Source organism: Myripristis murdjan, chromosome 3, assembly GCF_902150065.1.
Source record: "Myripristis murdjan chromosome 3, fMyrMur1.1, whole genome shotgun sequence".
Classification (NCBI taxonomy): domain Eukaryota; kingdom Metazoa; phylum Chordata; class Actinopteri; order Holocentriformes; family Holocentridae; genus Myripristis; species Myripristis murdjan.
The window spans coordinates 41,126,991-41,139,621 of NC_043982.1; the positions used below are offsets into that span (position 1 = coordinate 41,126,991).

At 40.8% G+C, this 12,631-nt stretch overlaps 1 protein-coding gene across 2 annotated transcripts in view; it reads right to left on the reverse strand.

The window, feature by feature from the left end:
* Positions 1 to 328: 328 nt before the first annotated feature.
* ttc17 (tetratricopeptide repeat domain 17) overlaps positions 329 to 12,631 on the reverse strand; it is a 38,513-nt gene continuing 26,210 nt past the window's right edge. Inside the window, exons 18-26 of one of the 2 annotated variants that reach the window (XR_003930173.1) lie at positions 12,281 to 12,573; positions 12,011 to 12,164; positions 11,426 to 11,546; positions 9,690 to 9,849; positions 9,111 to 9,194; positions 8,310 to 8,429; positions 8,018 to 8,161; positions 5,625 to 5,841; positions 329 to 371 (exon numbers count right to left, since the gene is read on the reverse strand). Coding sequence is in view for 1 of the 2 variants with exons in the window: in XM_030079379.1 (XP_029935239.1) it covers positions 5,710 to 5,841; positions 8,018 to 8,161; positions 8,310 to 8,429; positions 9,111 to 9,194; positions 9,690 to 9,849; positions 11,426 to 11,546; positions 12,011 to 12,164; positions 12,281 to 12,573 (1,208 nt within the window). In the remaining variant the exon portion in view is untranslated. Of the gene's footprint in view, positions 372 to 4,599; positions 5,842 to 8,017; positions 8,162 to 8,309; positions 8,430 to 9,110; positions 9,195 to 9,689; positions 9,850 to 11,425; positions 11,547 to 12,010; positions 12,165 to 12,280; positions 12,574 to 12,631 lie in introns of those variants that run through there. The other variant, XM_030079379.1, reaches the window with a different exon arrangement.

A 12,631-nucleotide genomic window follows, 5' to 3' on the forward strand; every position in this document is an offset into this window, starting at 1 on the left:
AAGATTGAAAATGTGCTTGCGCCGGCCTGCCTATCAGACTTAATTACACCTCTTACTCCTGTGCCTTCCACGGCCTCTAGCTCAGCTGCATTAATGCTTTTACACACTTGGTTCTTTGTCCTAAACCCCACTAATGTTCTTCCCTCTCCCCCTTGTGTGTGTGTGTGTGTGTGTGTGTGTCTCATATGTTTGAATATGCATGACCTGTGCCAGTGTGGTGTGCCCTACCCACGCTCCAACAACCAAACACCCGTCCTCTTCATCCCTCTGTGTCATCTTCCTCGTCAGCGTCATCTCCTTGTCCTGGCTGCTGAGGCTGGTCTGTGGCTGGTCTTCATCGTGTGTGTGTGTGTGTGTGTGTGTGTGTGTGTGTCTGCTCCCTCAGTCGAGGCCCCCTGCTGCTTCTGTTGTTTTTCTTTTCTGTTAAGACTGTATTGTTTGTAATTTGCTCACTGGGTCGGTGCCTGTTCTCCACCTGTCTGGCCAGGAGTGGGCTCTCCTCTCTCTGTGGTCCTTCTCAACATTTTTTCCATTTTTTCCGTTACATCTTTTCGCTTTTTGGGAGTCTTTTCTTGTCGGCTATGAGGATTAAGTCAGGGGCTGTTGTCCTGTTTGTTGTAAACCTGTGGGCATAGTAAAGCCCTTTGAGACTGTAAACAGTGATATTGAGCTCTAAATAAAACTGAACTTGAACCTGAATTTATGCTGTGCTATTTCAATAGTACGTTTAATCCCATTGTCAAGACAGGTCATGGACAGGTCTGTAATCTCAATAGTCATCTGCTGAGGAGAGTGTGTGTTACTGAGTATTACTTTGGAGCTGCCCATGTCACCAAAACCACAGTGTAGCAGTTAAACACACTGTGATGAATAAATGTCCTAAAATAAGAACCAGACTAAAGTATCTGGATGTGGACACACACTCCAGCTGTAGATACAGGCTGTGGGCAAGACGGTCTCTGGTGAGTCCCAGTTGATATACAAAATCTTAGCCTGACATCCTGTAATACGTTTGACATTGTGACCATTACCAAATAAAATAAATAAATAAATAAATACAACTACTAATAAAAATTAACAAGTAGCCTACAAAACCGACATTACCAAAAAAATAAAAAAATAAATAAAATCACAACTAGCCTTTAACGTGCTGACACAATTACAAAAACAAAATAAAATAAAAACAAAAACAAAAATAAAAATTGTTAACATTACTAAATAATAATAATAATGATAATAATAATAATAATAATAATAAATGGACAACTAGCCTAAAACTATTGTCCTTTACCAAAGAAAAGAAAAGAAATTAAAATTAAATAAAAAAAATAAAAAAAATTGACAACTTTCCTAAAAAACTGTTTTCCAGGTTGAGTCCAAATGAATTAGCAGATAAACTGATTTGAAAGAAAGAAAGAAAGAAAAAAAGAAATAGATTTAGGCTGCAGGAAGAGTAAAGGAGCCAACATGACAGAGAGAAAGGAAGCAGGGATGGCAGTGCTAATGGCAGAGAAAACTATCGTCCCCACAGGAGCAATACATTTTTATTGGGCTGAATTGGAAGAGAAAAGCACCAGAAAAGCCCCTGGTGGCTGCAGCCTTACAAAACATGACACATGCTTTATGAAATTCGTTGTGAGCTACCTCAGTGTTGTGTTTAAGAGTACAGAGCAGGCGGGAAATGAGTTTGTGCTGTTAACCCTGCTTTATTCCCCTGTAACGTAAATCGTTTTTAACATTACCAGTGAAAATATGTTTCCACATACTTAGGTATTTACTCGGTGTGCGGAAATTGTCAGAATTTGTTTATGTGCTGTTTTATGGTTTTATTATGTGATTATTTCTACTGTTTTTAATGTTTATTTTGCATATGATTATAGCTACTCTCTTTCCCCTTGATGGATCCTGTTGTTATGTGCCTCGGCAGCAACCTAACCACAGGCGTCAGTGAAGTTTTGTCTAATCTTTAATCTCTAATTTTGTCAGTTTTGATTGAGAGAGATTGAAGAATCATTCTCTAACAACACAGTTAGATGAGGGCAAATGTTTCATGGCAGGTGCAAAACACTGCTGTAGTTTTAATTTCATTTTTGGTCCATATAGTTGAGATAATTTGAATTAAATAAGACAACTTTGTATTCAATAAACTTATTCTGTGGTGACTGGCTGTCCGTCCAGATCCACTCTCATCTCAGTCGCTGTGTCTTTAAAGCAGCTCTCTTTTTGCATCCATATAGGAAATTCACCACTATAATTATGTAATAGGTGGGAATCGCAGCAACATCCATTCCCAGTTGTGTTGTAGCGATGGACCTCATGTGATATAGGATGCAGTAATAAATTTTAACATGGAACTGGGTGTAAGAATATAGAGTTCAGCATTCAAAATAGCGGTGCTCCCTCTGTCCATGCTGTCCAAACAGGCCTGCTCAGGATTTACAGGGCAGCTGGGAGTCCGAGATGCACAGAGCAATGCCTTGAATTTATAGCCTCTTATAAGAAACAATATCATTTTACGTTTTGGTGTGTTTGTATATTTCTGTTTTATGGCATTTTAAAATGCATGCATGGTTGTATGTAAGTGTACAGTCGTATTTGTGAATGTATGAGCATGAATGTACGGGTGCATGTGTGTAAGCAGATATATAGTTTTATATTTTGTATGATATACATATTTTCTTTTTTTTTAATTAATGTAAATTCTGCTGCTACTCAGTTGTCAGCTGTGAGCATGAATGTAAATAAACTCTTTTGAGAGAGAGCATCAAAAATGGAGAAAATAACATCTAAAGATGACAGTCTATATCATGTGTAGTGACGCTGCAGAAGAACAGCATCTCACATTAAAAAAAAAACAAAAAAGAAGAAAAAGTGTCTATCTGTGAAATGCTGCAGCTGCTATCAATATGAAATTGCTGTATCAGTCCAATCCTCTATTACATAAACATGTTGATGTTGCTATATTCAGTGTCTTAGTTTTAATTCATCTATCTGAATAAAACAATGCAGTGAGTTCATATGTGACAGGATATATAAGGCGTGTTTTTTCAGAATAAGAATATTTATTTGAGCAACATGTTAACATGGATGTTCATACACTGCTGATGTTTCCTACATTACCAATACCAGCTTTGAAAATCAACACAACCATGCATGGAGTAAAGTACATTATTTAGGCTCTGAAGTCTTTTAGCTGCGAGTTTATAAAAAGGTGCATTTAAGTTCATGTTTAACCAGTGCAATAAAAAAAATAAAATAAAATAAATAAAATAACTGCCTCAGCTGCACTAGGGCTTAACAAAGGACTCCCAGTGAGTATACTTTCACTCTCAAAGCACTCAATGGATACAGAGCCTCTCTCTCTCTCACACACACACACACACACACATACACACACACCCATTCAATGCAGTGTCTCTGTGGTGTGCTCACTCACATGCCTATTACATAACAGGGCTCCCACTCCCAGGCCTAACGCCCCTGACAAATCCATGCACGCTTTGCTGCACATGAGCTATTTATATACTGTACCCAAGACAGCGCTGGTCAAAAATACCATTCCACTCAATTATTCATTGAGAAACATTCCAAAACAGGGTGTGGAGAGGCTTCGGCGGGACAGGAATAGACCATGGGGCTAACAATAATAATGGCCATTAGCGATGCAGTGGCCCGTTTGTCCTCGGTGGTCCTGAACCTGCAGGGGTGGGAAACGTGTAACTGTGCAAATTTTTGCCTTCTCATGTGTTGTGTTGGTATTTATAGGGAGGCTGCTCTTCTACTCCAGCTTCTCTGCAACCGCCTTGTTCCCTTACAGGATTCTAAAAATAGCAAGCTGCATGTACGGTGCTCGTACCAGTTTTTTTTTTTTTTTTTCCTCTTTGTGCTTGTGATTAAAAAAGAAGACAGAAGGGAAAAAACCAGAAAGTGCTGTTTCACAGATATGTTGATGCATTTTTTTTCCCTATATGAATGGATGCACTACTCCCTCTCTGTTCCAAGATGTGCCATGCTGCACTGGGAACATCTCATTCAAACTAAAAGCTTATTAGCACTACTATCATGTCTGGCATTTTTATTGCTTTATTGAGGGTAAATTTCTAACTGAACATACAGTTCTACTGAACTTATGTTGAAAACCATTACAAATTATACATGTCAGGCAAGACTTCTGCCATTATAGTTGTGTTTAGATAATGGGTTAGGCTTTGCAGAACTGATATGAAGAGCTTGGTCATCTTTGATAAAGCAGTTTACTTGGGAGGTGGGATGGAGCTGCAGAAGCTGAATGGTGTGGAAATTAAACTTCCTATTGCACCTTTCAAAATTATATGCTACCTATTGGCTTTTTAAATTTATTCTTTAATATTTGGTTTCTGTACTGGCCTATTATGCATTAGCCACATCATGTAGAGATTGTGGTTGAGAGAAGGCAGTGCATAAAAAATGTCAGACACTGCCACCTTAAGGCTGGGATGTGAAATGTGAGGGGGATGCAATTATGACTACAGTTTTCAATCAGTGATTGAACGGGTGTGAGTGTGACGTGCTTAAAGTGAAACACTGCAACTTGTACAGGTCAATTTAAGCTTCAGGGAGTCCAAACACCTTGTTTTTATTTCCCAAAGAGACAATGAATGGATGCACTGAAATGCAGAACTGATGAATTCACACACGGCCTTATACACTGTACACTTAATACAGATCTCACTTTAGGTTTTTTTTTTTTTTTTTTTTTTTTTTATATGGTCAATGGCAAATATTGTAGTGCCAGATGATTTCCAAAGGCTCAGAAGCAAACGTAATAGCATATTTTAGTTTATCACTTTTGTAATGTACTTAAAATTTGCTTGGAGCAAAATCAAATAGTTTATAGGTCCCACATGAAAAGGAATGATGTAATATAGAAAACAAAAAAAAGTGCAAAAACTGAGAATTTCAATTCTTTTTATATGCAGATGCAGTGAGGGTGTACAGGCTAATGGTCAATTCTACCTCCATTAACCTCAAATTAAGAACCACATCCAGTTTCATCTGAACAAAAAGACTTGTTATAACAATCCCTCTCATTAAAACATCAAATTAAGTTGAATTAAAAATATGGCGCCATCTCCAGGCCACACATGTAAGTAATGAGACTGTGGTGTTGTCCTTGAGCGCAGTTTCCTTTGGTTTCCTCACACAAAAAAATACTAAAATGCCTTAAAAGAATGAGCCCGTGCGCTATTCCTTCTTCAAGTACAGACTGAAATCAAAGTACAGCACAAGGATACGAAGGTAAAAGTGAAATTAAAAGAAGAATCCCTTTCATTTTTCAGTCATTCACAGGAACATCAGAGGAAAACCGAGTCTGACAGTCGTAACTCCTTGATGTTTGCGTGACAAATGGTCCTCTGTTTAACAGATATGTCGTGGGGCAAAATTATCTACAGCTTTATTATGTAATTTTTCAAAGCTATTTTAAGGGTCTCCATAAAAATTGGGACAAAAAATCAATAGGAATTTCCAGATTCCATCGGATAAGAAGCAAATGAACCCCCACTGGAAACAACACTCGACAGTTTCTTACACTCTGTTCTGTTGTGCGCAAGTTAAGTGTGGTCTACATGTTTGTGTGTGTGTATGTGTGTGTGTGTGTGTGTGTGTGTGTGTGTGTGCGTGCGTGCATATATGTGTGAGCTACTCCTGGGATCAAAGTGGTTCAGTGGCTCAGGGCTGGCGGCGCTCCCTCTTGGTAAGCAGGTAACACTGAATGGTTCGTAGTCGGTCTTTGGCGGGGGCGAACTCGGGCTGCAGCTTCAGAGTCGACTCGTACCAGCGCATGGCTTTCTCAAACTCCTCCTGCCGGCAGGAACCAGGACAACAGCATCACCACATGCACACGCGACACATCAACCCCTATTTGGCTGTTTGGCATGGTGTGCTGTTGCAGACACACCAATATGAAATTTCAGGGTCGATACCATAACATTACTCACATTACACAGCCTAACTTTTCACACCAACCAGTTAATCTCCCCACTGCCAATAAAATGTTTGTGAGCTAACTGTTCTTCAAGGCACACCACTTTGTTTACTAATGTAAGGATGCATTTGAGGAAGGATAAAACTCCTCAGGTCCATAATCTGAGCTCTGATGGCTGATGCCACTGATGCAACTCTTTTTAATGTCTCTTGAATCCAGATTATTTGATATCACATGTGAAAAAAAAAAAAAAAAAAAAAAAAAAAACAGTATTTTTTTTTTTTTGCAAAATGCCCTCATATTTTGGGTTTTAATGGGGGTAAAAGTGGTAAACTCATGAGGCATGTTTAAGTTCAATTCTTTGAGAATTAATTAGCATTCATCATCATTTACCATGTCATAACAAAGCAGTGTGCCCTCCTCTTTGAAAGTATACAGTCTGCCTTTAACACAAGAGATTGGCATTCTTCAAAAATTCATCTTGTTCTCTCTTCAAATGTAAAAATTGAAAAAAATGCAAAAAACCCAAGAGAAAACCTTGTCTGGCTTGGAGGCAGACATCAAACATTATGTGCTATAACAACAGCCAACATGCAGTGTTTTGTTTAAAATAATAAGAGCGGGGCCATAAAACACCAGGAGCAGGCAGTCATTTCAATGCCAATGTCCACGGTGACAAAAATCACTTGCTTTGCCTCGACTCCAGTGAAATGACACGGGTGTATTATGACTCCAGTGTGCTGCTGTTGGCTGGAAACTGCTTGGACATCACTAACACTTTAAATTCAAGCAGTGTTTCCTCTGTATTAATGTGGCAGTGGTGTGCCAACATGGCAGGGAAATCACCACCACTGCAAGAGAAAAAACACGCTAATTATGTCTTACTGTTACCTTAATATAAAAAGGTATAGTCCATTGTTTTAGAAGGGATGATTTTAATTTGATTAAAATCATTTTTATCAGAAGAACCTCAACTTGAATCATAACACTGGCCCAGGCAACAACAGATATGGTACAAATGTTCAACTGCTGCTCAAAAGCATCACAGCCGCAGAGAAATTACACAGGAAGCTGTTGAGTGAGTATCATTACCCACCAGAGAAAGGTGCTCACCCATTTTTAAGAAAACAAGACAGGGGAAAGGGTGGAAAACAAGCAAACTCTGCCTCTGCAAGATGAGTGCTTCTTGTTTTATGGCTGTGGTCCTGCAGGACACTTCCAGAGGTGATGCTGTCGGGTAATCGCTTGCTCTCTTAAGCCCTTTTCACACTTTGGCTCCTGAGCCCTGGGCTAACTGCAGCTCAGGTTAGCCCTGATTCACACTCACACTTACTAACCAAGGCCTTACATTTAGCCCAGGGATTCAGACGTGAAAACCAAAGCCCAGGGTTAATGTCCTGAGAACAGTTTAGCACAATTTGGACTGGAGCAAAGTATGCTGCTGCTCTTCTTCTAACCTTCACCCTAACCTCAGTTCATACAACAGTCCTTAAGCCTGACTGTTTTTGGTGAGAAAAGGCAGTGAGCCCCGGGCTGACGGGGGTTTTAGCCCAGGACGAAGTGTAGTGTGAGAAGGGCTTTACAGTGACAGACGCATTTAAGTTGTGGTAAGGAGTGCTCAGTACTTGGTTATTCATTTATTTTTTATGGAAATATAGACATAATGCTATGCAAGATTCAGTTTGTGATACAGGGAGAACAGAAGTGAACAGAGTAAGCTGTTTCCACGCCACAGTAATTCTTTAACATGTGAGCCTACCTGGGTGTCTGATAACTGGCCAGGTTATTATAAGACGTAAGCACAGCCACTGAAAGGTTTTATTTGTAGGGTTAGGGTTTGTAGGGTTAGGGTTTGAGTTTCTTACTAACCCCTATATGCTACATCTAAATATCTGGCTGGTTTGACAGACCCCTTTTTCCGGTCTACACCCCAAAGCCTCTGCATGCATTTCAGATGTTAGAATCACAAAATAACACTTTGTTATTACTGATTACTGAACGTACTGATTTCAAAATAAAGTTGTGCTCGGTGCACCACCATAAGACTCTTACCATTGCTATATAGACGTTGGCGAGGGTGAAGTGGTTTACGACAAAGTGTGGAGCGATCTCTACCGCCATGCGGGCCACAGTGAGGGCGTCCTCCCACAGCCGGGCGTTCTGGAAGATGTTAGCCAGGCTGATCAGGGGAACATCCTGGTTCACGAGACAGGAAGAAAGACGAGAATGAGCCATATCAGTTCCTAACATTCCTATTTTAATAAGCAGTATCACATTTGCAGATGAGGAATGAGGTTTCCGGGTGGCAGGTTAAGTGTTGGGGTTATCTGGGGGGCCGACTTGCCTTCATGTGGTGGGGGGCGTAGTTGAGCGCCTGGCGCAGGCAGTCGATGGCTCTCTTGCCTTGACCTTTCACCCTCCAGTACAGAGCAGCCATGCTGGATAAGACCCAGGATGTCTGATTCTACATCGTTTCAAGGTTGTGGGGAAAAAAAACAAAACACAAACATAATGTCACGTTTTGATTGCATCCTGTGTCAAAGAACATCAGTTTACTTTGCACTGAATTCAGGGTACAAAATGTAATGATCACTACACCTGCAACACTACGGGATGGATTTATTCTGTCTACACATAGGGAAAATAAGAAGCTGAACTTCAAATCAACATTTCCCTTGAATACAAAATCAGTCTATGGACATGAGGACGGCAGTCTCAGTGCAATCGAGTGTCTATTGATTTTCAGAATGAAAGACTCAGGATTCCCACTGAGATTGGCATTGTGTTGTAGGCATATTTTTATGCTGAAAGAAAGCAGTCCAGTGGCAGAAATTACTTTTTTAGTGCTATTTTATTTATGTAATAATGCATATTTATGTTATATACAAAAATCCAAAAAGCCCCACCAAAGATTTACAAGGTTAGGATCATTTAAAGATGCCTAGATAGAACTACTGATAAAACAAGCAGTTACACTGGCAATTCTCTGTCTAGTAAATTTCTAAATTTACAAAAACACTGTGAGTAGGAGCTCAAAATTAAATCTAGAGCTTGGAATGTGATGCAAAGAAATGACAAGCATTAAAATGATGTAAAAGCCGACGGTTATTGAGACACTTCTGACTGAGGATCGGGGAGCTCTTACCTTCTCCAGCACCTTTGCGATGCGTGTGCCGACCTGCTCGAAGGACTGAGGGGAGAACTTATCTTTGCCAAGATTCTGCAGGACCTGAGGATTAGAGTCCAGTCAGATTTGTTTCTACAATTAAGATCTGAGTAGATTTTTGGTACTGTTGATGATCTTGTAGTGTGAGCAAATTTAATAGGGCTTTTTACACAAAATATTCTTTCTGAATTAAGTCAGAGTTGACCTGACTCTATAATCTAGTTCCTAAGCAATCTAGTGACTCATGCCTTATCTTAATCCAGCGCTGGAATAGAGCATGCTTGTCAAATTAATGGAACCAGAGTTAGAATTTAGAGCATTTTTTTTTGTCCAATACTCAATAAACTCATCGGTTACTTCACTTGTGTTATTGCTCAGACAGCTAACAAGCCTTGTGTATGAACAGTCTATTAGTCACTAAGGTAACTAGCTGTCTTACACAGCCAGCGCTCTGCATTTATGAGGTTTCTCCCTTGATTAAATCTCATTAATTACAGTTCTGTGGATTAGGGATTGAACACAGATGTGTAACTCTTGTAATTTATGGGCTCAGCCTACCTCCCGAAGTTGGCTTTCACCGGTGTAATGGATGGCGGCGCGATTGGCCACCCCTGCCAGGTGGTCTAGGGTGTGCATACTGGCAGCCAGGTTGGCGTTGCATAAAGGCTCAGCAGCTGGCTCCTGGAGGGGAGTCGCAAAGTCTATGTGCTCCGTGATGCTGAAGGGAACAGGGAGGAAAAACAGTTAAAAAAACAAACAAACAAAAAAAAAATTGCTTTGCTTATCACAAAGTAATGGCAAGTTCAAATAAAATGATAAAAGCAAAACAAACAGAAATATATTAGTAAATAAAATCCATGACAATTTATCATTAAAAGAACTGAATGACTTGATCCTGGTGTAAAATGCTTGCAAGTGCATATTATCCTATAAAATTCACTGTGATGCAGACCAGCAGCACTCAGTTATATACCACATCTTTGTCTGCATCAGCATCAGCATATAGGATCAGCATGTACAGGAATTTCTTGCCAGCTCTGCTCTTAAATATCCTCATGTCCTGATGTCTGTAAATCACTGCAGCATTTTGATGAGGCCGGCGTTGAGCAGTGGCTGTCTGTACTGACTGTGGTAATAATCCTTAGAGGCCAGCTGACGGTCACGCTGATTAGTTCAAATCTAAAGCTTGAACTTGTCTCTGTTGTGCATGTTGACAGTCTCTGTTCCTCCTGTAGGTGGTGCTAATTGACTACATGATTGACTATTAAGACCACTGTGACACAGCAGACCTTTACTGCTGTAGTGAATGATGTCAGAGTGTTAAATAGGGATGCACGATAATGTCGGCATGACGACAGCATCGGCCGATATCGGCTTTAGAAATGAAACATCGGTGTCGGCCTGAAATTAAGATGTCTGCCGGTATGACACGCTGATATGTGAAACAGCTCAAACCCGCCCTGGTTGTGGCTGCTGTCAGGGTTTCTCAGGCAGAGCATCATCCAAGCCTGTTTCAGCAGGATGAATTTTACGGTTTTGTTTGACAGAAAATGTTATATAAAAATAAATATTCCATGTTTTACAGAACCTACGGTGAAGTAGTTTTCTTATTTTGCCCAGTGGAATGTGTGCATTTTTGAAAAGCATTGTATTTTATGTCTGCATCTGCCTGTCCGCCTTCACAATAAGAGCAGGCATAATAAAATGTTAATTCCACTGCAGGAGAGACATGATGTTCTCTGCAATGAGGTGGAAAAAAATATGTGCATATATCGGTATCAGTATCAAGAGTTGGAAAACACTGGCATATCAGATACTGGCAAAAACTCCAATATTGTGCATCTCTAGTTTTAAATATGCAACTGTCTTCATTTACAGAAATCACTTGCATGGTGCATAAAGGGGACATGAAAAAAAGTAACCAGGCTTACATCAGTTGATGAAGGTCTGGTTTTTACCTTGACATAAGTTTAACACTGAAAGAGTGTAGGAAGCCCACTTAACTTCATCCCCCCACCCGCAGGTTTGATTTGTGATTTCACACAGTTTTAGGTCTGAGCATCCCCAAGCTGAAACCACAGTGCAGATTATTTACTGACGGTAACAGCAACACTGGTGGCTTCATTTTGCTAGTATGAACAAATGTCATCACCCGCTAACTTCACAGTAATGTATTGTGTATCATTTAGGAAATCCTATTTGTACCATGTTTAATGCTATTTGGCAGAGACTGATCAGCTTTACTCAAACACAAGGCGAAAATGTGTCATAACAACGGAAGAAAACATTCTTACTCAATGTTCTTGGCAGAAACAGCCAACCAGGTGCTAGCTACAGTAGTGAGGTCCACCCTCCGCGTCCGCTGGCACTCCTCCGGCCCCGGCCAGCCCAGACTGGTGTAGTCTTTCCAGCGACCTGATCACAGCGACAAAAGATAAAACAAAACAACACAAACTTAGAGGCACTTCCATCAGTCCAGTGGATTCCAGCGCACTTGCCCTGCATTCACATTCAACGTGACTCAACTCATCTTGACTTGATTTATACAGCACCTTTCATCCAAACATGCAGCCCCAAGAGCTTCACAGTGCAAGAATAAAAGAACACAGAAAAAAATAAAAACAATAGACAGCAATAAAAAATATGCTAGACTAAAAATTACAACAATAAAAGATAAATAAAAAATAAATGAAAGTAAACAAAATACAATAAAGATTGGTTTTCGTATTTATAAAAATAAATATGAAACCAATGATTAACCTGAAAAACTGAGGCTTTAACATTACTTAGGGCGATAACATGACTCCAAAATAAAAGCCTTTAAAAAATACCAAGCGACCATGCCATTCTGATATCCAGCGGGTGTGTTTGAGTGTTACCTGAAGGGCCAGGTGATGGGATAGTGGGCCCACTGATCTCCAGGACAGAGTGTCCTCCAGGCAGGGACTCCCCTTGCTGCGACTCATCAGAGCCGGTAACACTCTCTGCCCCTTCCACCTTGGCCTTTCTCACCCGCTTCACCTGGAAGGTGATCTGACGAGCAAGCGAAGAAAGTGACGTCGATTAAGTAGTCAGCAAAATGCCACCAAGGGCCACTTACAACTCAGGCTCCATCACAGCTTGTTAAGAGGTTGTGAAAGGATACGTACCCACTCTGCCCCCTCGTCGTCCTCGCAGTTTCCGAAGCAGGGCCCTCCACCGGCGCGGGCCCCCATGACGCGGTCATTCTTTAGCACCCGGATACCTCGCAGGTCTCCTCGTTTGCCTCCAACATCCAGAGCCCCCTCAAAAGCCCCCATCAGATCCTCTTTCAGCTGCCACTCGTCCTCCCCCTCCGCTACGCCGACTAACGGGGTGGAGGCTTTAGCGGCCCCTGAGGCAGAGGGAGAGGCCCGCTGTTGGCCAGCCGCCTCGCCTGACCCGTTACTGTCCAGGACAACCTCTGGAGAGTGACAGGGTGACAGATAATAAAAAAAAAAAAAAAAAAAGGAAAATGAGAG